At 37.8% G+C, this 22532-nt stretch overlaps 2 protein-coding genes across 7 annotated transcripts; one reads left to right on the top strand and one right to left on the bottom strand.

Annotated features, from left to right (window-relative positions):
• Positions 1-140: 140 nt before the first annotated feature.
• On the bottom strand, positions 141-5735 carry LOC137708301 (probable protein S-acyltransferase 19). Of its 2 annotated transcripts, XM_068447346.1 has the most exons (9): positions 5250-5734; positions 4589-4702; positions 3702-4100; positions 3367-3435; positions 3180-3251; positions 2965-3093; positions 2777-2857; positions 2332-2532; positions 141-1583 (listed from the first exon to the last, which is right to left on the bottom strand). In XM_068447346.1, exons 1-9 carry the CDS (start codon positions 5292-5294, stop codon positions 483-485), a joined length of 2211 nt encoding a protein of 736 aa, XP_068303447.1. In that variant the 5' UTR covers positions 5295-5734; the 3' UTR covers positions 141-482. The 2 variants fall into 2 exon arrangements, with proteins under 2 accessions (XP_068303447.1, XP_068303448.1); XM_068447347.1 differs by lacking the exon at positions 3180-3251 and having other exon boundaries at positions 5250-5735.
• Positions 5736-16376: 10641 nt separating this feature from the next.
• LOC137708008 (protein FAR-RED ELONGATED HYPOCOTYL 3-like) lies at positions 16377-22207 on the top strand. 5 transcript variants are annotated; one of them, XM_068446971.1, is made up of 10 exons: positions 16377-16664; positions 18043-18201; positions 18324-20540; positions 20623-20682; positions 20949-21017; positions 21117-21185; positions 21276-21344; positions 21441-21485; positions 21572-21668; positions 21739-22207. In XM_068446971.1, exons 2-9 carry the CDS (start codon positions 18199-18201, stop codon positions 21626-21628), a joined length of 2589 nt encoding a protein of 862 aa, XP_068303072.1. In that variant the 5' UTR covers positions 16377-16664; positions 18043-18198; the 3' UTR covers positions 21629-21668; positions 21739-22207. The 5 variants fall into 5 exon arrangements, with proteins under 5 accessions (XP_068303072.1, XP_068303071.1, XP_068303069.1 ...); XM_068446968.1 differs by having other exon boundaries at positions 16380-16649; positions 21435-21485; XM_068446967.1 differs by having other exon boundaries at positions 16380-16664; positions 21435-21485.
• Positions 22208-22532: the final 325 nt, after the last annotated feature.

The raw sequence follows: 22532 nt of genomic DNA, 5'->3' as shown, positions 1-22532 counted from the left end.
CTAGACTGTATACTATCGTTAAATTGAAATCGCAACCCGAGCAATGGAGAATACCAGAAATTATGTTGAGCAAATCGGAAAGAAATGCAGAGTATAGGTAAGTAAAGCAGATAGGGAAGTAAAATAGGGGGTGGATCTAGAAAACATACATCTATTCAAATAGTGGGAAAAGATACTTCGATAATAAATAAAAATTCAGAGCATAAATGGAGCTCTGCAACACAAATTCTTTGGCTACAATGTCAAGAAAGCACAAGAGACACTTCTACGATCGCCCCATTTACAAACCTCAGCTAAACTGGTGTGTTGAATCAGAATTTCATCGAAGAAACTGCTTGAACCCCATGCGATAAACTCTGTTAGCGACAATCTCAAGCAGCCAGGTCACAAGGATCAAAGTTGGCTCGACTTTCATGCTGCTCCACTACACCATCCGGGCAAGGAGGAAGAGATTTACATGCACTTGTTTCAGTCGCTTAACACTATTTGGAACTGGGCCCAAAAGAAGAGTTGTTCTCAGAGCCCCCTGGGACAAACACAGGAAGCTGGTTTGAGGTAGAATCACGTTTGAACCTGGATTCCCTAGGCAGGTTCAGCCCTGCCCTCTCTTGGCCCTCTCTAGAACCCGAATCCCTTTCATTTCTTAAGTTATCCCTAACTGGTGCACTCAAAAGCGGGCCACCAAAGAATATAGAATCCCCTGTGTACAGCAGTTTCTCCGCTTCTTGTGCTGGAGGCTTCGCTGCAGAAGATGAAGCCTCCTGTGGTGGAATAACTGGTCTTCTACTATAGCTTGCTTCTGCATTAGGATTTGGAAATCCTGTTTGTATGGATGACCTGTTTCGAGCTTCAGAAGCCGATACAGGAACTGAGACATATCGCCCTGCTTCTTGGTCCCAAACAACAGATGTTCTTCGGACATCCCTGAAAAGAGAAGTAGGTGGAGCTGAAAGCAGCATCGAATCAGTAGTACTTCCCCTCTGCATAATTGGAGCGGAAAGTTGTAATGGATCAGCTGTACTTCCCCTCTGCATGATCCTTTCATCAAATCCCATGCTGACATTAGGCAATGTTGCCTTGGCAGTTAATGGACGGTCAGGAACTAAGCTGGGGACTGTAGTGACAGAGCTAAAACGTCCCACACCCGGAGCCTGTGGCAGAGGGCTAAGTGTGACCACTTCATGAGCATGGCTCGGACTACTGAAGCTACTTACGCTTTGAGTCCCAGTTTCATACTCATCTCGGCTACCTTGACTTGGAGCATAGGAATTTCTTGACAACCTCAGATCATTCTTCATCTCTTTATGTGCCCCCGTATCAGTGCTTACACTACTCCGCACACTCATATTGCCGCTTGAGCTAAGTTCAAGGTCAGGTTTATCCAGTGGTCGTAGAACGGAGGATGATGCCCTGGCCTTGGCTGCTGCTCTCATGGCCTCACTGGAATCCAACTTTGCAAGCTTCCAAGCACTAATGCGCACAGGCCTTTTAGGACCTTTTTGCTCTCTTTCTGTAGCTCCAGCTGCGTCCGGATCAATAGTTGATGGCACCATTCCGGGGTCCAAATGTGGTACAACTTCCTCCTAATGTAGCAAAGCTTGTGTCAAGTGTAAAACACATATAAAGTTTTTCTTCTTGCATAGTAAACTTGAAAATTAAAAAACAAAAATATCAAGCTGAAGACTGGAAATGTAGTTGTGGGTCAATCCTGCGAAGCCATTCTTTCAAGCCAATCAAGGAGGACTAACAAATTATGGAGAAAGGAGGAAGATTTGAAGGGCTAGATAACGTCACAACGGTAAAACATTTTTGAAAAAGAATTGTTCCTTACAAGATAAATGAAAATCGTTAATTATACTATATGAACTTGTTTTATATTGCACTCGCATAAGTTCACAAGGGCCCTTGTTAGATCGCGACTACATTAATATAGAGAAATAGAAGGAAGGTTACAAAGGAGAAAAGACCAAAGTGTCAGAATTACAAAAATCCATGTGAAGAACCTTATAAAAAAAAAATGTTGACGAGAACACAGCACGCTCAAACCTCAAACTGTAATGACCTAGGCAAGTTACGAAAGGCATCACGGATTCAAGTTACAGCCCAAATTTTCTTGGCAAAGGTGAGAATAAAGGTGTTGCCAAAATAATTTCACTTCAAAATGAGAACGCGAAAAATTTAACCAATCGACAAAGCTCCAGAGTAAAGGTAGTACACATTAAAATGCAGGCCAAAGAGTTTGAAGCCTAAAATGAGTTCAATTGAACAGCGGTTCAAATCGATTTCTTCCAAAAAATGTAAAATCAAGACATAAAGTGAATACTAATGTACCTGATAATCCACAAATACTCTGGGAGGGGTACACCATGCACCCTTGTATTGCAGACCTAAAGAACTTCCTCCACTCAAGCCAGTTGTAGCTGATCCTGTTGGGGAGTGCATGTAATTTTGGAAACCCTCATCGACAGATGCTCCTCCAGGTGCCTCACTCATTGCTCTCATCGCCACGACATATTCATAGGTTGTAATACCCTAATTCAAATTTCAAAATTTCAAAATAAGATTATTTCACTTGAATTGCAACAAAAATTGCCTCTCTTATCAGATAATTGTCTTCTCTCATTTTCTGCCTATAAGTGGCCTGGTAATCCAATCATTACAGCCTAATATTTAGCTACATAGTTCTAAAGTAAAATGTAAAAACATCTATCCCTTAAGACCCGCTATAGCTCACTTTAGCATCACAAAAAATGAATTCAATGACTAAAGCACCGACCTTCCTAATAAGTATCATGTGGAAGAAGAAGAGTTCACAAAGTGGAACACATGCCAGCATAGAAACTGCAGTACATAAAGCCTACACAAATGAGAACCAATGTTAACAGAGGCTTTCTTCTGCAATTGATATCCGAGAGAAATTAGGATGTTAACTTTAGTTAAAGCATTTAAAAATACAATATGTACCACAACTGTTGCAAATGGGGGACGAGTGAAACCATTTCCAAGTCTATCAATAATTTCTGCCTCCATGCTTGTCTTATTAACAAAGCAGCGCACCATGACCGTAATACCAACTCCAGCTTCAATAACAAGCTGAACCGAAACGGGGGGAGACAGAGAGCATCTTAGTACCAAAAATTTAAAAATGCACATAATAATTATCAGACTGCAATACCTACCCAAAGAAGACTGGTGGCCATCAAACATATAAAACTCACGTAATTTTTGTGTCCAACACAATTGTTAAGCCACTGCAGCCATGTAATATATTGAGGTTACTTAAGAGAGGAATATTAAAAATGTCAACTAAAAACAAGTTGCAGAAGATCTGCCCTTATGGAGCACTTGAAGCAACAAGAAAAATACCCGACAGTGGTGATCAAATCCATCCACGCATTTATCACAACTTCTACAGTGTTTGCTGAACTTGCGGACCTGCAACATGAAAAGTATTCATGGGTAATAAAAAAAAAATTAAACAAGTCAACTCGCAATAATCTGTTGAGAGGGAGTATGATGAGATCATAATTTTAAACCCTTCTACAGCTTTTTCTTCGAAAACGAAGAAGATTCACAACTTCCCATACAATATTTTAGGAGTATGTACCTTTATAAAGAAACACATGAGAAACTAAAAAGACTAGAACTGATGTATCTTTAAATTGAGGAATTATGATACAACGTTTGTAATAATGCAATACCTCAGCATTGCACAATGTGCAGAACAAAGCATCTTCACCACCCTGATTCTCAGCTGCCCCTTCCTGTGGTTTGCGGCAATCTTCGTGTACAAACAATGCACAGCAAATTCCTCCAATGCAACTCCCAGTTGTGGGTTCTTCCGGAATATTTATACCCCCAAGTTCTCCTACTGACCCTTTCCTACTAGAGTTAGCACCTGCCAAAGAACTTCTGGAAACTGATGACGGAGAAGAATGGCCTGTGGTGGCTTCATCAAACTTTCTAGGCAAGTCTTTTGCTGATAACCTATGATTTGGATTGATACCATTTGTTCCTCCATTTCCAAACTTGGACATAATTCCAGTATCTGCAGGGTTTATTGCAGTACATCGAACATAAAGAATGAAGACGAGCAGTGCCTGCAATGCCATAGAAAGATTATGGGAATAACATCAGGCATAAAAGGCCATTTCTATATAGAATAAATTAAATGAGTTGTGATTCTGAATGAATGGTTTGAGAATTGGGTGCCTGACTGGCCTAGAGAATCAATTTCGAAGTAACTCCAAACTCTACAAACTCTATCTAGTTTGGCCCACCAGATTAATTATCTTTGAAAGTAATCAAATTTGCGCCACATATTCGAAAACCTTATAAAGAATGAGCTCTCGTCTCAAATTCCAACATCTAGAATAAGAATGATGAAACTTCTCAATCCCATAATACTCAGAGCCAGGACTGAAGGCCAGCTTTTGATTAGTACATCATAAAGTGGATCAGATCATGGAATATATTCAAAACCAAAGACTAACAGCAGTTTTTCCTCAATAGAATTCCAGATATGCTAATGAAACTATTAATAAAATGAAAATGCTCAATGTGGATAAATAAAAATCATTTCATATACCACTGGAGAGTAACCGCCGATCAAAACATATTCCCAGATGCGGCCTCCAACGAAAGGAGCAAAGAAAGCATAGAAGGCAACCACTAACAAGCAGAATACAGTAATAGCGACAACCTGCCACGTAAACAACACACTTTAGTTTCTGATTCGATAAACAAATCGATCAGAAAGCAAGAGAAATCAAACAACAGAAATGTAATCCAGTGTCCAGAAAATGAGTAGATAAATGGACAAAAAGGAAAAATTAACAAATTCCACCTATCCAGGTTCAACTCTAAACAAACATAAACTTGAGAATTTGAGCTTTTCCTTAAGTTTTCACTAAGTTGGGAACCTAACAGTGAAATTTCATCCCAATAGTCCTAACCACAAAGTGAAAACCGTACCTCTGGGACCTAACTAACAGTTAAAGCAATAATGTCAACCAAAAAAGATTTGACCTTTTACACGAATTGACAAATCAAAACCCACATTCAGAACAGAGATCAGATTTCTATTTCCATGACAAGGCGATATTCTGAACTACTCTAATTCACAGGGAGGGCGGACACACTGCCCCGGCCAACCGACCTAACTCGTATGGAGAACCGGGATCAGATAAAGTTCAGCCTTTCTGGGCAAACCCCACATCAGTAAGTGGTTTAAGCAGAGATGTGAATACCTGGAAGGTGTGAGCAGGCAGTTGCCATCCATGTTTTCTCACCATAACTGCCTATATCAGAGCAAACCCACCAAAACCCTAGCTACCACTCGCAAACCAGAGAGTGGAGGAGGACTAGAAACACAAGAAAAATGAGAGAGAGAGAGAGTTTGCTCTCTGCAACCCAAAGCCCAAAATTAAATTTTAATTTTGGGGAACCCCAAAAGGAAAAAAAGAAAACTTGGTCTCCTCTCAAACAGCCACAGGCCACAGATAATGCAAATGTTTACCAAAAAACAAAAGAAAAAAAAGTAGAAATTATATAAACAGAAATGGAAAAAGAAAACCCAGTTGTGGGAATGGAAGGAGAAGGAGGAGGAGTTTCTGTTGAAAACTGGGTCAAAGGATGAGTGAGAAAGGGAGTAGAAATTGGAACTTGCTGCTGAGGAATTAGCAGAGAAAAAAAGCCAAAAACAAAAATACAGAAAAAAGTGGGGCGTTGACAGACTGAAATACTCAACCAGATTGTGAAAGGTGTAATATTTTTATTGGTAGGTATGCCTTTGGTATCAAAAATATGGTGTTTTTGTGCCTTTTTTTATATGTGGACCCCACCAAAAACGTTATTCTCTCTCATCTTTTTGTCTCTCTCCTCAACTTTACTCTCTTATTTCATGTTTTGTTAGTATCTTGTTGCCATCTTTTACCAGTGATTTTATTGTTTTAATTATCTTTCCAGCACTTCAATAAAGCATTAATAAAATATTTCTCAATATTATAAGGAACTTCTTTGATCAGGCTTGGCTTATAATGACACCTTGCACGCGAATAACTTTCACAAATGTAAAATCAGAAGGCGTAAATTTAAAAATAATAATCAGACGTCATTTTTTATACACATTTTTTTAAACTCTTCATAAGCGATAGATTGAATAAATAAAACAATGCTAAAAAGGATACGTGGAATTCATTGATATCTCGTATTTTTTATAAATATTAGTACAAAAATTAATGTTAAACTGGGAGGTGACAATCATAAAGAGTTTAGTTTTGAAGAAGCAACATTTCTCTTAAAAATATCTTAAAATTGAGTGCTTCTCAAACTTTTATAGTAGGATTCTCTCAGATTCTATTCTTTTATCTTCTTCCCTTCCTCCTCTCATACTTACTATTTTGTCATTCTCTCTTTAAAATATAAAAAAATCAATATAAAATAGTAATATGACTTAATCGTAATCATTCAAATAAAAAAATAAAAAACAAAAGAACAATAAAAATGGAAGAATCCTACTCCACTCAATTATATTCTTGGATTTGTAGGCCAAGGACGGTTTGTTTATTTAAGCGCGTTAGGCTAATTAATATGTTTCTTTGTTTAGCTTTTGCTTTGTCCTATATCCCAAATTTATGCAATTTCCTAATGATTACTTTCCCTGCAAATTACATTTGAGTCGTTTGATACAAAATATTGAGAGCCCTTAGATTACGATGCCAGTCTTCTTATTTTATCAGGATTTATTAAGCAAAACCTTAACATTATGTTTGGATGAAAAAATTTGAAATTATTAAGAAATTTTAAAATGATAAAAATTGAAATGACGGGATTTTATCTTTTAGCATTTATGAATTTTTTTGTTTGGTCAACCTAAAAGAACAATGAAATGGAATACAGAATTGTGTTATAAACTTCCTAATTTAAGTGTGATTGTGTAAATCCTAGATTTGATTTGATTCTAATTATTCTTTCATATATGAACTTGTATTCCTTGGGGATGAAGGATTTCTTCTCCCTCTTATTACTATAAATAAAGACACTAAGTAGGGGAAAAACACATACATTCCTCCACACAATTCTACAAACACATATTTTTCTTTGTTGCCAGTCCCTTTCCCTTTGTCAAATAAAATAGGCCACAACACGTTCAGCACGCTCCTACCATTGCACTTAGGAATCTAACATGGAAGATTTTTCTGCATCAAACCAGTTCATCCATATTATCACGCAATCACGTTATTCCAAAACAATGGTTTTTATCTTGATATTTTTGCAGCCCTGATGGCCTGAACATTCACCATAATGCATGACCCAACTTTACATTTTTCGAATTTTAAATTCTACATAAATTGTGTATGTATTATATCCATAATTGTTGAATTATGTGAATTTGATATCGCTATGAATTGCATCAAATATATGTCCATGCATTAATTTATTTATTTCAATATGCATTGAATTGAGTTGAAAATAAAAGTAAAAAAGAAAAAAAAATATAAATCGGAAAACGCTAGGGTTCTCCGAACCCATGACCTCGAGCTGCTCGCCCAGGCCTGCAGCCTGTGTGGCTAAGGCATGACGAGCCGCAATACCCCAAGCCGAAGCCGAGGGCTCCAGGTTTGAAAACCCAAAAACCTCAATGCCTTCCATGGCATCTCCACCATTGCAGATTGGCATGCAACCAATCCTCGCCCACGAGTTAATGTTTTTTACGACCTGGAGTTCGTCCCCGACAATGATTGACCGAGATTCCCTCGAACCTCATCGGAATTTTTTAAAATTCTATTCAAATTTTTTTCTAGGGTTTGGTTGTTAGAATGTTAAGATTTCTCTATCTCCGTTCATATTTGTGGTCCCTATTGACCCACAAACTCACCTCGAGCATTGTTGTCCCAAAACACAGCCGCTTGAAGCGGGGGTGCCGGTTTTCTTCCCTGACGAGTGCACCCAGCTACTGCTAAGGTGTCTTTGGTCTCAACCCCAATTAGGCTTTGTTTCCTCGGCCTATTTCTTTTTCTTCTTTTGGCTCACTTGCAGCAGCCCAAACTATTAGTCTGGCCCGAATGATGAAAAAAAAGGGATTTTCTTAATTGCGCTCGCCTGAAGTGGCCCAGTCCAAAATATGAAACCAGCCCAGGTTTTATGGTGTCCCCGATGCACCAGATATATGCCCTTTCATGGGCTTTCCCTTGGATCCGACCTGTTTTTTTTTTCTCCCTCGCCTTGGGCCTACAGCCCACCCAAGACAATTCCAACCCAACCTGGCCCTGGACCTCACGGCTGAGATTTGCTCAGCCTACTCGAGGGCTTTGGGCCATGCTTTTGGGCCTCGAGCTCAAATTGTTTGTTTTTTTAAGACAATTTGGGTTTTATATTTTTTCACCCACACTTTAAATTTGCCCCGAAGTCCAAATAATTAATTCAATTATAATTATAAACCTGAAATTCTATTTGCATGTTTTCTTGTTGCATATTTATGTATTTATATTTGCATTTGTCTGCAAGAACTTATGAACTTAAGTTCATAATTATTTCGAAACCTGAAGTTTCTAGAAACATGGCATGTTTGAAAACCTGAAGTTTTCCTTAAAAACATCACCCATGAAAACCTAAAGCTTTTTCATGCAAATTTTAACCAATACATGTCTATTAGAAAACTAAATGTTCTACTCCTATGTGAATGGATTGATTTTTTTCTCTATTACATTAATCACATCTTGTCCTTTATTTTGTGATAAGAACATGTTGAATTTGAACAAACTCGACTACACTGGTTTGGAGGTCTTTGGAAGGAACTACCTCAAGTGGGTCGAAGATGTGAAACTTCACCTTACTGCAAAGAACTTGCGTTTCGCCATTGAAGATGAGACGGACAATCCAGTTGGCGAAGCTGAGAAAGTCACTGCCATGATCTTCATCCGAAGACATATTCATGAAGCACTACAAACCAAGTACCTTGCCAAGAAGGATCCACGAGCACTATGGGTCGCTTTGGCTAATCATTTTGATCACTAAAAGGACATTTTATTGCCTAAAGCAAGACATGACTGGCAGCATTTGTGCTTCCAAGACTTTAAGTCTATGAATGAATATAATTTTGAAGTTTGTCGAATCCAATCAATTCTCAAGTTTTGTAACGAAAGTTTGACCGAAGATGATCTTTTGGAGAAAACCTATTCGACATTCTCTGCTACTAATATTGTCATGCAGGAACAATATGAAGCTCAGAAGGTCACTAAGTTCTCGGATTTGATCTCTATTCTACTTCTCGCTGAAAAATAGAATCACCTGTTAATGAAGAATCATCAAGCTCGACCTACTAGGGCGACTGATGTGCCTGAAGCACACTATAGCACGAACGAACGCCCAAAACGCCAAAAGAGGCATGGTAGGGGCCGCCAAAAGCCACCCCATCAAGGTCAACAGAGCCAGGCCCATCTAAAGGAGGAAACAAAGCCCCGAAACGTCCTAACCTTGCTCCTAAGGCCCCAAACTTCAAGAATAAAGGCAAAGCACTTGAAACCATGGATGCGGATATGTGTTATCGTTGTGGTTCAAATGACCATTGGTTCCGTGTTTGCCAAGCTCCTCAGAAGGTTGTAGCTGAATATCATTCTCGTCGTAAGAAGTTTGAATCAAACTTTGTGCAAGTGAACAAATCGGAGAGTATCAAGATAGAGGTTTCTGACTTTCAAGAGGATACCACACCTATGGAAGATTAGAATTTTAGACATAAACTATTCTTCTTGTTGAAATTTAGACATTGGGGCCAAATTCCACAGTAGTGGGCGAACCCCCCTTGTTTTTTGGTTAATTTTGAACAATTTTCTTTTATGTTTAGATTATTTGTTGGTGATTTGTTTTTTGGATATTAAGTTTAATTAATTTCCATCCTTGAATACTTAAAATTATTTTGAATGGATATTTGTTTTAAGAACTTTTATGCAAGTGACCAATTCAAACTAATTTTTATTCAAGGTATGACTAGTGAGAAAGTTAGTTGTCTGGTAGATAGTGCAACCACGCACACCATTTTTCGTGAACGCATCTCTTTTACTAACTTCATACCTAAGAATGCACATCTGACAACTCTCTCAAGCCCATCCAACCTAATCGAAGGATACAGTAAGGTACGTATAATGTTGTCCAATGGTACAATTTTGACCATTGATAAGGCACTTTATTCTCCGCGTTCTGGAAGAATGTTGTTGAGTTTTAAGGACATTAGAGATAATAATTACTACGCTGAAACCTATGTAGAAAACAGAGTTAAATTTCTGTGCATAACTTCCTACGAATATGGCCAGAAGCGTATTTTAAAGAAGATGAAGCGTATCCCGAGTGGTCTATATACTACATCCATACGCCCCATAGAGAGCCACTATGTTGTCGACCCTACCTCTGGGACTGCCCACGAAATTACACTTTGGCATGATCGTTTAGGACACCTTGGACGAATAGCGATGCGCCGTATCCTAGTTTAAGTGTGATTGTGTAAATCCTAGATTATATTTTATTCTAATTATTCTTCCTATATGAACTTGTATTCCTTGGGGATGAAGGATTTCTTCTCCCTTTTATTACTATAAATAAAGGCACTACATAGGGAGAAAACACACACATTCCTCTACACAATTCTACAAACACATCTCTCTCTTCTCTCTTTGTTGTCGGCCCCCTTCCCTTTGTCAGATAGAATAGGCCATAACAAATTGCTATTTTTAAACTCTTAATCTTAGAAATTGGGAAATGCATGACATTTATTTACATGAAATTTAAACTTGGGAATTAGAGGTCCCAAATTCCAAGTTATTTTCTCACGCTAAAATTCTAAATTTCTATGTTTATGAATCTAAACAAGAAAATCCATGCATGTTATTTTATAAATTCTGACTTTTATCTAAATTTCAATTTTATTTCCTTCGTCCAAATAGGGTAAACTCTGTACCTGCATCCCGTTCCCAAATCCCAGAAATATAAACCAACTTGTCTCTCTCCTCGGTCTCCACCGAAGACAAACTCTTATTACAAGTTGCGAGAAAATTTCCTCTCTCTAAACATGTTTTCTTCTTCATCCAAAAATTTGGGAATCAATGCAAAAAGCAGCCAACCACGCGCGGTGAACTCAACTCTATGGAGCTTTTAACATATTCTACGGTACCTATCTTCTGAGTAGCTTACATAGCATGCATGTCTTTTTTGTTGTGACAGAAAACCTGAAAGAAATTTACGATCATCCTTGCTTCCGCGAATCATGGAACATCAAAGCATATGCCAAGTATGAGTTTAAGGTGTTGCTCGCGATAACAGAAACAAAAAATTTAGCTGATATAAAGCTTGCTTGTGCTGCATTTGCTTGCTTATCATTTAAAAGAAGCGTTTAGTGAGTGTATAATGGACTGATCAGGTTGGTAAACTTGCAACTGTAACTTTTGATAATTCAGCAAAAACTTCATCTCGTCGGATTCAAATTTATGTTGGTTTACCTTAATTAAATAAATAAATTAAATAGGCCAAAATATTTTTGTGGTCTCTGTGGTGACACGCCACTTTCAATGTGACTCTTGCGGTGAAAAAATTGTTAATTAAACCCTCGTGGTGAGCCTTGTTAGCAATTGAAGTCCAAATCCAAACTTCCATTAGTCTTTCGTTAAATAAACTCATGCGACTATCACATGGATCGGTCAAATACGTCATTTCAATCCAAATTACATCCTATTCCATAAACATCTAGTATGACTTAGGTATACACTTGTTCTTTCTGGGTGGGTTATGATATACACTTTTTTTTTTTATTGAGTTAAAAAGTTGGAATCTGATTCTAGTGCACAAAACAAATTGAAACAAGTGAAAAGGAGGGATAATTTACAAGAATAACTTGAAGAATTAAAGACAACGGGGGAAAAGCATTAAAGTATTTATGCATTTAGACAGGTGACGTGCATTTCATAATTAAAGAATTAAAGACAATGGGTGAAAGGTATTGCAGAAAATTCAATTTTCACGTCTGCCCTCCGCATATGAATTTCAAGAGTGTAAGAAACTTAAATAACTAAAATTCAAAGAAGATCAAGAAAAAAATTGAAAGGTTGTGTATTGGTTGACTACGGCGTGCATCAAACCACACTACCAATTAAAGACAAAACTGAAAGGCATATATGCATTCGGACTGGTACAAATTAATACAAGAATGAAAATTTAAGACAGACTAAGACTCTAACTCGTGATAAAAGATGCGTTGTCATTGAAAAAAACAATAATTTATTAGAAGTATTATGATTTCCAAACGAAATTAAATCATACCTGAGAAATTAGGCGCGACTTAACTTTCACCTCTTCTCCTAGCCATTGACGTGGTTTTACAGGTTTTGTTTCACTCTTTGCATTCAAGCTTATTTTATGTGAAATCTTATTTCCCTTAAACACTAACTCATACTAGATGTCCATGGAATAGGATGTAATTTGAATTAAAATGATGAATTTGACCCTCCACGTGATAGTCACGTGAGTTTATTTAACGGAAGACTAATGGAAGTTTGGATTTGGACCTCAATTGCTAACAAGGCTCACCACGAGAGTTTAATTATAAGTTTTTTCACCACAAGGGTCACATTAAAAATGCCGTATCACCAGGAACCACAAAAAAATTTGGCCAATTAAATAAATACTTAGTGGTCCTTGGGAATCAAAGAAGGAACTGTGAAGCTTTTCCAAATGTGAATATATATAGCAGTATAGTTTGAAGAAATCTCCATAAAATTGGACGGTGGAGATTCTAATTTATGAAGGGTGAGCCCTTTTGCTCAGGCATTTCTATATCTGCAATTACTGGGACAATTTTGTCAAATTTATAGGCTTTCAATTATGGGTGGAAAAGATAAGTGGTTAGGATTTAGGAATGTTCAAAGCTCTAGACTTTCAAAATTTAATTCACTCACACTTGAATTTGAAGAATTCTAGATCGAGAGAATGGACTTTGACATTCATTGGCAACCCCATAAATCTTCAAGGAAAAAGAGTGGCTGGAAAGTGAAATGCAGCATTCATGGACATGTATGGCAAAAACTACTAGAAGTATGTTGAAAGACAAGAACTTAATTCCCAATGGATTTTCAGGTAAAATTGAGTTTTTGGAACCCTAAAAAAATTCATGAAGACGGAGAAGCCCAACTCGTATGCATGTGTACTTACAAAAACACAAAAATGTACACTCTTCTTTTTATTTTTACCTAAAGGAAACAAAACAAAAAAATCTATTGCAAAAACAAAAATCGTGACAAGTTTTAAGGTTAGCTCAATTGGCGAGGAAGAGGAGTTGATGAGTTAAGTATTATGATAAAGTTACGATCATTTTTCTCTACTGCACTTCATACACCTAATCATAAATCATAAATCATAAATGATGACTTTGATAATAAGTTATTGTTCGCCCATTGTGTAACTCAATCCGACTCCCACCCTTAATATTCATTGTCCAACTATATTATTATACTAAATCCATCAACATGCATCAAATAATAGAAGGATACCAGAAACACGAGCCACATGATGTACTGTCGCACATTTTTAAAGTATTATTTATTAATGAGTAATGCGAGAGAACCACATATTATACCACACTTTTATACCATCTTATGTGGTAAGAGAAATGTTAAGGAAATTCCATCAAAAGAGGTACTCCTCATAGACTCTCTTAACACCTCATGTTTTTAACACGATATTTATAATGTTGGCACGAGAATTAACGTTAAACTGTAAGGTGACATGGAGCTCGTTGACAATTCAAAGGATGTACAAAATAAACATTCAAAAAGAAAAAATCATGTCGCTCAGTACTACAGTCTGGTGGTATTTCTCGTCACTTGAAAGTAAGAGGTCTTAGGTTCGAATTTCGTGAATGGCGAATTCAATACCAAATTAAGCTGCCCATTGTGTGGCTTTGCCAAACTCCTCTCCCCTTAGTGTAAAAATATTGATGTACTCAAAATAAGAAAAAGTCATTAATTAACATGACATGGACATATCATATCCATATATGTAGTAAATTCAATTTTTTTTAACAATATTTTCTATACACTAAGGGGGCAGGGACTAAACCTCACAATGGACTTAATAATGTGGTTCAAATTCAACTTTGGCGGGAATCGAACCTAAGACTTCTCACTTTTTTTTTTGATAGAAGTGATAAAGTTTCACTGCCACAAACAACCAATTACAAGGGTGCCTAATGGGTATAAATGCTCTAGTGATCAATTTCTTGATCTGAAGGTAATTAGCACAAAACACAAATAATTTAAAACTCCTATACGGTCACCCCATAAACCATACCAATAGAACGAGGAGTCACAAGGTAGATATGTCACATAGACGAGACGTGACATACCAAACACCTAAACCCTCACAAAAGCCATTGCAATTAGCAAGGCTACAAAAATATCGTAGCGGCACAATCATCTTGACAAAGCAAAACAGACAAAAGAACAAAATGACCTAGAGTAAAAAACAAGATAATTGACATGTCCACAGTGGAGAAACAAGTGTAGAATTAGCAGGAGGCGGCTTGCAGAGGCACGTGTAGAGTTGGCAGGAGCTGCAGGACGCCAGCTGTAGCTGAGACGACACCCATAAGGTTGGAGTCAAAACCGCCATCGTTGTTGAAACGCCACCACAACCTATAAACCTGCATAAGACATGTTAACACCAAAACCCACCAAAATTTCCACCGACCAGTGTGGGTCGCAATGGTAGTAAGATTAGTGATAAACAACATGGATGGCAGAGGGGTTGCTAGGCCAAAACCACTGACAATGCTGCACCGCCAAATCCCACCACCATGACGAACCCAAATAGGGATGAAACGATAGTTCCAAGGGCAAAGCCCTCGGATAGCCCAAATCATCGAGAGAAATTCCAACAATAGATCTGCACGCCAAATGTGGGCACCCAGGAAGTCGTTGCCAAGAACACCCAACATCGAACTCCACCCAGGATACATAAACATCACAAATCTGAAAAAACGAAAAAACCTTCGAAGGGCATGACACCATTGCATAAACCCCTCGCCACCAGCAACTTAATCGTAGGGAGGTGCCACCACAACACAGACGAAGAGAGCCACAAAATTGAAAGAGTGCGCCATAGAGGGAGGGTCTAACCCACCAATCAACCAAACAAACACCAACCCAAGTTCGTAGATCTATCCCCAGACACGAGAGGAATCCTTGTACGATAATAAATCTTGAGAATCGGTCGGAGGACTTCAACAATGTCGGAAAAATTTGGTTGCCCACAGAAGTTTAGGGGAAGAAGGTGATGGGTAGCACCAAATACCAGAGAGAAAGTGATTAGGGGGGAGGGGTTGCAGAAGAATAGTGAGGGAAAATGAAGGTTGCGAGAGGAGTGGACGGGAGAAGGGTTAAATGGTTAAGGAGCGAGGAGAGGCTAGGAGGAGGGAACGTTAGAGGGAGATGTGAAGAGAAAAATCATGAGAGTTTTAACGAAAAGCCCGCGGTACTATTCACTTTAACGAAAAGTCACATTTTTACACTAAAAAGTCAATCTTGGTACTATTCGCTTTACCTTTTATTTTATCCTTATCGTTAAAACTCAAATGGCGCGTTTACGTAACGGTAATGAAAATATGAAGAATTGAATTGAGGAGGAGTTGAAATAAAGAGAAGTCAGAATAGGATTCCTGTTGAAACTGTTTACTTAAATGTTCTGGAATCGGAATAGAATTACATAAAGTTGTTTGCTAATTCAGCAGAATTGGAATATAAACTAGTATGATTACTAAAAATGCCCTTGTTCCAAATCAAATATTTTATATACTTTAATGGGTTTATAAAGGATAGTCTTGGAAATAAAAAAAGTAAGTGAGGGCACAAAAGGAACAAAAGTGTCATTTCGATTGCCCAAACAATCAGGAATTGGATTACCACCTATATCTAGGGAATCCAATTCCACCAATACAAGGAATTGAATTCCAAAATTTGTGTGGGCCCCATTGCTTTTTTGATTCCTCTATATTTAGTAAACACTGGAATACTTCATAATCGGAATTCAATTCTACATTCTTATTTTGATTATGGATACGTCAACATGCTCAAAATTTTCAAGTCATTTTCATTAGTATTAGAATGTAGTTACGTAACAATGAAAAAATTACTTTAAATCAACAAAATGAAATAAATTTGTGATAAATAGTCAAAGAACGTAGAAGAAAATAGAGAAAGAGAGAGCAAGACAGCTGAGAGAGCAGCTGACGAGTGACTTTGTCGGGCGGGCAGCCACGCGTGATACGCGCACACTTAGCTCATAACGTATGCGTAAAAGCGGGACCCACATCCGGAGATTAGCTCGGTCGGTAGTCGCACAATGACATCAACAGCACGAGGGGCCGGCACTCGCGACACGTGTGGCTACGACGGTCCGGGACATAAATAAAAGGCGGAAGAGAGGCAGCGAGTGGGACGAAGTGAGAGTCAGATTGAACTGGGGTCGATTTTGAAACCCTAAAACAGAGACAAATTGGGGCCAAAATTAAAGGAGCTTCGTAATTGGCCACTCGCTCCTCCCCCTCGCGTGTGCGATCATCTTCCTTCGCAGTTGCAGATCGAAGCTTCCTCCTCCTGCTTCCTCCATATGTAATACGGGAAGAGGTTTTGTAATCTCTCTCTCTCTCTCTCCCCCCCTCTCTCTTTCTCTTTCTCTACAATCTACATCCATCTCTCTTCTTGTTACTGAATCAATTCAATGTTCTAAATTCTTCTTTTGAGTTTGTTTTCTGTTGGATTTGTTGGTGTGCAATTTGGGATTTGAATTTGGGATTTTTCTTGCATTTGACATTAAATTAATGAAATGGGATTGAAAGCTGAGGAGTTGGTATCAAGTAGTTAATTTTTAGTACAAAATTGTATGCAAAAGTTGGCTCATTTCTCTGAGTAATTTTCCAGCGTGTTGAATTCAGCTAAAAAAATTGTACGTTTGAGTAGTTGGGAATTCTTTATTTGTTGAAGAGGCTTGGTTTAGTTTGGTTGCAATCCTAAGTGGACGTGCACTGTTGCGCATTTTGGAGCTTGAGTAGTATTATTAGCATGTAAAGTATGATTTCCCAATTCCAAGTTATTTCGGTTTTAAAGCTCATGACTTGATGGTCTATACTTTTGGGAGTTTAATTGCAAGTTTAGAAACTGTACGATGAACCGGGATGTGGAACGGGCATGTGAGTTTGATCGGGTTTCGTTTGGATTGTGTGTGTATCTTGCACTTCAAAATATAGAAAAGCCTCTCTTATCTGCTGCCAAGTGTAGCTGAAACTCTTTTATTTGTGTCAACACACTATCACATATGTGGTAGAAATGAACACTGTATTGCTCTTATTTAGACCATTGTAGAATGTTTCTTGACGTTTAGATGGTGGATTTTTTGTTTTCGTTTGAATTAGTTTTAAATAGATAATTAGCATCGGAATTGGTATTAGATTGTGAAGTTGATATACATGTTTGCCAGTTTTTTATGTTGATATACATGTTTGTGGTCCTAGATGAATTTTTACGTGATAGATAAATGATAGCCCCACTTCTTCTCATTTTCAAGTTTTGTTTTGTGGCATTCTGACGAGTTCAGAACAACACCTTATGCCTCAAAGAAGGTGCCTTACCGCACTGTTCTGGTATGTTAGGTTAAATACTTCACCTTGGCGGTCTTGAATACCTCTGTCAATAGGATATGGTATCAATAAGGATATGGCAGCTGGATTCTCAAAATACGTAAATACCTGTGTTGAACAGAAAATTCTCACACCTGTAACTGACTACGTGAATCGTACACAATTCTTAATATTATTTGTTGGAACTAATAGTTAAAAACATTTTCCCAGGCACAATTGCTATCTTTGATAATCACCTAAACCTTTTGAAGCATCATGATTTTAACGTATGGTAGTGGTTCAATTGGCTCTTTCTTTGAAATTTCCAATCATGTATGATTAATGCGTGTTAGTTTTTTCTTTTTCTTTTTTTTTTTTTTTTTTTCCAGCCAAAGCTTTATAACAGCATACAAGATATCATGGGAGGTGATACTGCTCTCTTATGTTGGAAGAGGAGGATGTCGTCGTAGTATTCACATTGACAAGGCAATACAATCTAGTTGGAGCTGTTTGTTAATAACTTAATAGTGCTTTGAACTTCCAAAATGGTTTGTAACTCTTTTCTTACTTTAATTAGGAAAGTGAATTTTTGTTCGTTATTATTCTTCAGAGTTTGTAAGTTTAATCATTATTTGATTTACTGCCAACTGTTGTTTTTTCTTTGTTTCAGATGTTTTCCGATAGCAACCAGTTAAAATTAAATAACCTCACCATGGACATTGATCTACGGCTACCTTCTGGTGAGCATGACAAAGAAGATGAAGAGCCTCATGAAATTGATAACATGTTGGAACATGAAGAAAAAGTGCACAACGGACATATAGAGAGTGGAAACATTGAGGATGTTGGAGATGAAGTACTTGCTGAAGATGGCGGGGGTTTGAATTCTCCTACACCAGATATTGTAGTGTTTAAAGAGGATACAAATCTTGAGCCGCTTTTTGGTATGGAGTTTGAATCACATGGGGAAGCATACTCTTTTTATCAGGAGTATGCTCGGTCTATGGGGTTCAACACTGCAATCCAAAACAGCCGCCGTTCAAAGACATCAAGAGAATTTATTGATGCAAAATTTGCTTGTTCTAGATATGGGACCAAGCGTGAGTATGACAAATCGTATAATAGACCACGTGCCAGACAGAACAAGCAAGACCCAGAAAATCCGACTGGTCGGCGTTCATGTTCAAAGACAGACTGCAAAGCTTCAATGCATGTGAAGAGACGACCAGATGGTAAATGGGTTATACATAATTTTGTGAAGGAGCATAACCACGAGCTTTTACCAGCCCAAGCAGTCAGTGAACAGACAAGAAAAATGTACGCTGCAATGGCGAGACAGTTTGCTGAATACAAAAATGTGGTTGGTCTAAAAAGTGATTCCAAAAATCCTTTTGATAAAGGTAGGAATTTGGCATTAGAGGCAGGAGATTTGAAGATTTTGCTCGAGTTTTTCACGCAGATGCAGAGTATGAATTCCAACTTCTTCTATTCTATAGATCTGGGAGAAGACCAACGGCTGAAGAGTTTGTTTTGGGTTGATGCCAAAAGTAGGCATGACTACATCAATTTCAGTGATATAGTGTCTTTTGATACTACCTACATTAGGAACAAATATAAAATGCCTCTTGCTTTATTTGTTGGAGTGAATCAACACTATCAGTTCGTGCTGCTAGGATGTGCTTTGGTATCAGATGAAAGTACAGCAACTTTTTCTTGGCTAATGCAGACGTGGGTGAAAGCTATGGGTGGACAAGCTCCAAAAGTAATAATCACTGACCATGACAAGTCGATAAAACCAGTTATCGCGGAGATCTTTCCAAGTGCTTATCATTGTTTTTGTTTGTGGCATATTTTGGGGAAGGTTTCTGAAAATCTTGGCCATGTGATTAAACAGCATGAAAATTTTATGGCAAAATTTGAAAAGTGCATCCACAGGTCATCTACAAATGAAGAGTTTGAAAAAAGATGGTGGAAAATTCTTGGGAAATTTGAACTGAAAGAGGATGAATGGATTCAGTTGTTGTATGAAGATCGAAAACAGTGGGTACCAACGTACATGAGGGATCTTTGTTTGGCTGGGATGTCTGCAGTTCAGCGATCTGAGAGTGTGAACTCCTTTTTTGACAAGTATGTGCATAAGAAGACCACTGTTCAAGAATTCCTGAAACAGTACGAAGCAATTCTACAAGATAGGTATGATGAGGAAGCCAAAGCAGATTATGATACATGGAACAAACCTCCAACATTGAGATCTCCTTCACCTTTGGAGAAGAGCGTCTCAGGGCTGTACACACATGCAGTATTCAAGAAAATTCAAGGTGAGGTTTTAGGTGCAGTTGCTTGTCACCCTAAACGGGAAAGACAAGATGAGACGAGCACTATTTTCAACGTGGTAGATTTTGAAAAGAATCAAGATTTCATTGTAACATGGAATGAAATGAAGACGGAGGTTTCTTGTGTATGCTGCTTATTTGAATATAAAGGTTATCTTTGTAGGCATGCATTGATTGTTCTCCAAATATGTGGCCTATCTGCAATCCCATCACAATATGTATTAAAACGTTGGACAAAAGATGCAAAGAGCCAGCATTTTGTGGGAGAAGAATCCGACATTGTACTATCCAGGGTGCAAAAGTTTAATGATTTATGTCAACGGGCAATGAAAGTGATTGAGGAAGGAACTCTATCACAGGAGAGTTACAGTGTTGCATGCCGTGCACTAGAAGAAGCTTTTGGAAATTGTGTGAGTGTAAATAATTCTAGTAAGAGTCTGTTAGAAGCTGGCACATCAGTCACTCATGGCCTGCTTTGCATTGAAGATGATAACCAAAATAGAAGTATGAGCAGCAAGACAAACAAGAAAAAGAATCCGACGAAGAAAAGAAAGGTATGTTCTTGATAGTGACTAAATTGTAATGCTCATTATAGTTTTGTAACTTTTATTTAAGGGTAACATTCTAATCAAATAGCAGGTGAACTCTGAGCCGGAGGTTATGGCTGTTGGTGCACAAGACAGCTTGCAACAAATGGTTTGTCTTCTTCTATTATTATTTTTAGCTTTTTTGAAAAATAAATATTTGTTTTATATCACTTGCATCAATTGGTATCCTAATCTGGGATACGCATATTCATTTTGAAACAATATTATGAATCTGGTCACGCAAGATTGGTGTGCCCAGGTAAATCTGGCATCGCATGTGGGAAAATTGTGTAGTAAATTAGTGAACCTCAAGTGAAATTTTCTTACACTTATTTGACCATGGCAATATTTTGTAATTAGAATCTTATTTTGTAGGAGAAATTGACCTCAAGAACAGTAACCCTTGATGGCTATTATGGTGCCCAACCGAATGTGCAAGGAATGGTATGAGACCATATCTTGTACTAATAACAAATTGTCTATGATTCTTTTTATTTATTTTATTGTTTTTCGTATTTTCATCCTTTGCCTCCTTTTTGTCAGGTACAATTGAATCTAATGGCGCCTACACGGGATAACTACTATGGGAATCAACAGACCATTCAGGGGCTTGTAAGTCATAACTATTAAAATGAGTAGAAAAACACTAGCAATATCGCAAACTACATGAATATAACTTGGACCTGGTTTTAATACTTGCAGGGACAACTGAACTCTATAGCCCCAAGTCATGACGGTTATTACAGTGCTCAGCAAAGCATGCATGGGCTGGTACAGTACCCTATCATGATAACGAAAATATCCAGCCTATGACCATGTTCAAATGGTTGCATTTTAAAATTTGTGGCGTTGTGCTTGCAGGGACAGATGGATTTTTTCAGAACTCCAGCTGGTTTTGCTTATGGAATTCGGGTTAGTTTGCTAGACATGGTACTAATACTTTCCTAAATTATGCATTTTGCTTAGCTTAGCTTACATTTGTTTTCTCCTCGTGCCAGGATGACCCCAATGTAAGAACCACTCCATTGCAGGAGGATGCATCCAGACATGCTTAAGGAACACATTGCTCAGTGTTGGTATCTTGCATGTGAAAAGGTAATTTTCCTTGGATGTCAGCCAAAGTTTTACTTGAAACAGTGGAACTGAATAAATAATTATTCAGTAGGTAAAGGAGATCCTTTGAAGATAATCTCTATGTAAAGAAAAGTGAAATGTATCATACCTTGCGGACAGAGGGATCACGATGGACAACTTCCTCATTTGGTACCTGTAAAATAAGACAAGAGAGAGTAGGCTGTTGTTAACTATTTCGTATGCGGTCTTTTCGGAAGCGGGATGGAAATTTGAGCAGGGTTCATATCCTCTGTAAAGGATGTTGTATTATTGTACCTCTGATTGCTTAGCCTCAACAGGGTCAGTTGAGATCAGAGCTAACTTATCTCTAGTCAAAATTCTATTGACTGATTGCTCTGCTTCTGCTGCGCACAAGCTAACATAGTGAGGATGCAAGCAAAATTGCCAAGTGAAATTTTCATATTTTCACTTTGTATTTTTTGTTTTGGATGAATTGGGTGTGTTGGTGTCTTACTTTGAAGCTTGCTTCTTTCCAAAAAAGCCTAAAGCAGATTCTCTTTCGGCTTGTGAGCCCGTTCCATAAGCATTTCCTTTTACTCCAAAAATCAAAGACAGTTGGGAAATGAGAGGTTTATTAGTATCGTTCATGAGATTTGGACTCAGACACTCACGAGTCCGTAAAACTTTATATCTTGGAGAAACACTTGGAAGGTCAATATTAAACCAAATAGGGGAGTAACACCATTTTGACTTGTTTAAGAGCTTTTGAACCACACTTTATAGTTAATTTTTAGCTACAAAAGCCAGAAAGCTATTATAAAAGCTTCTTAAAAAAATTATACTGTTGCAACACAGATAATTAACAAAATTCAATTATCAATGAGT

Source organism: Pyrus communis, chromosome 11, assembly GCF_963583255.1.
Source record: "Pyrus communis chromosome 11, drPyrComm1.1, whole genome shotgun sequence".
Taxonomy (NCBI): Eukaryota; Viridiplantae; Streptophyta; class Magnoliopsida; order Rosales; family Rosaceae; genus Pyrus; species Pyrus communis.
Note: the sequence above shows the minus strand (reverse complement) of the source record. Positions and strands in the feature narration are given on the sequence as shown.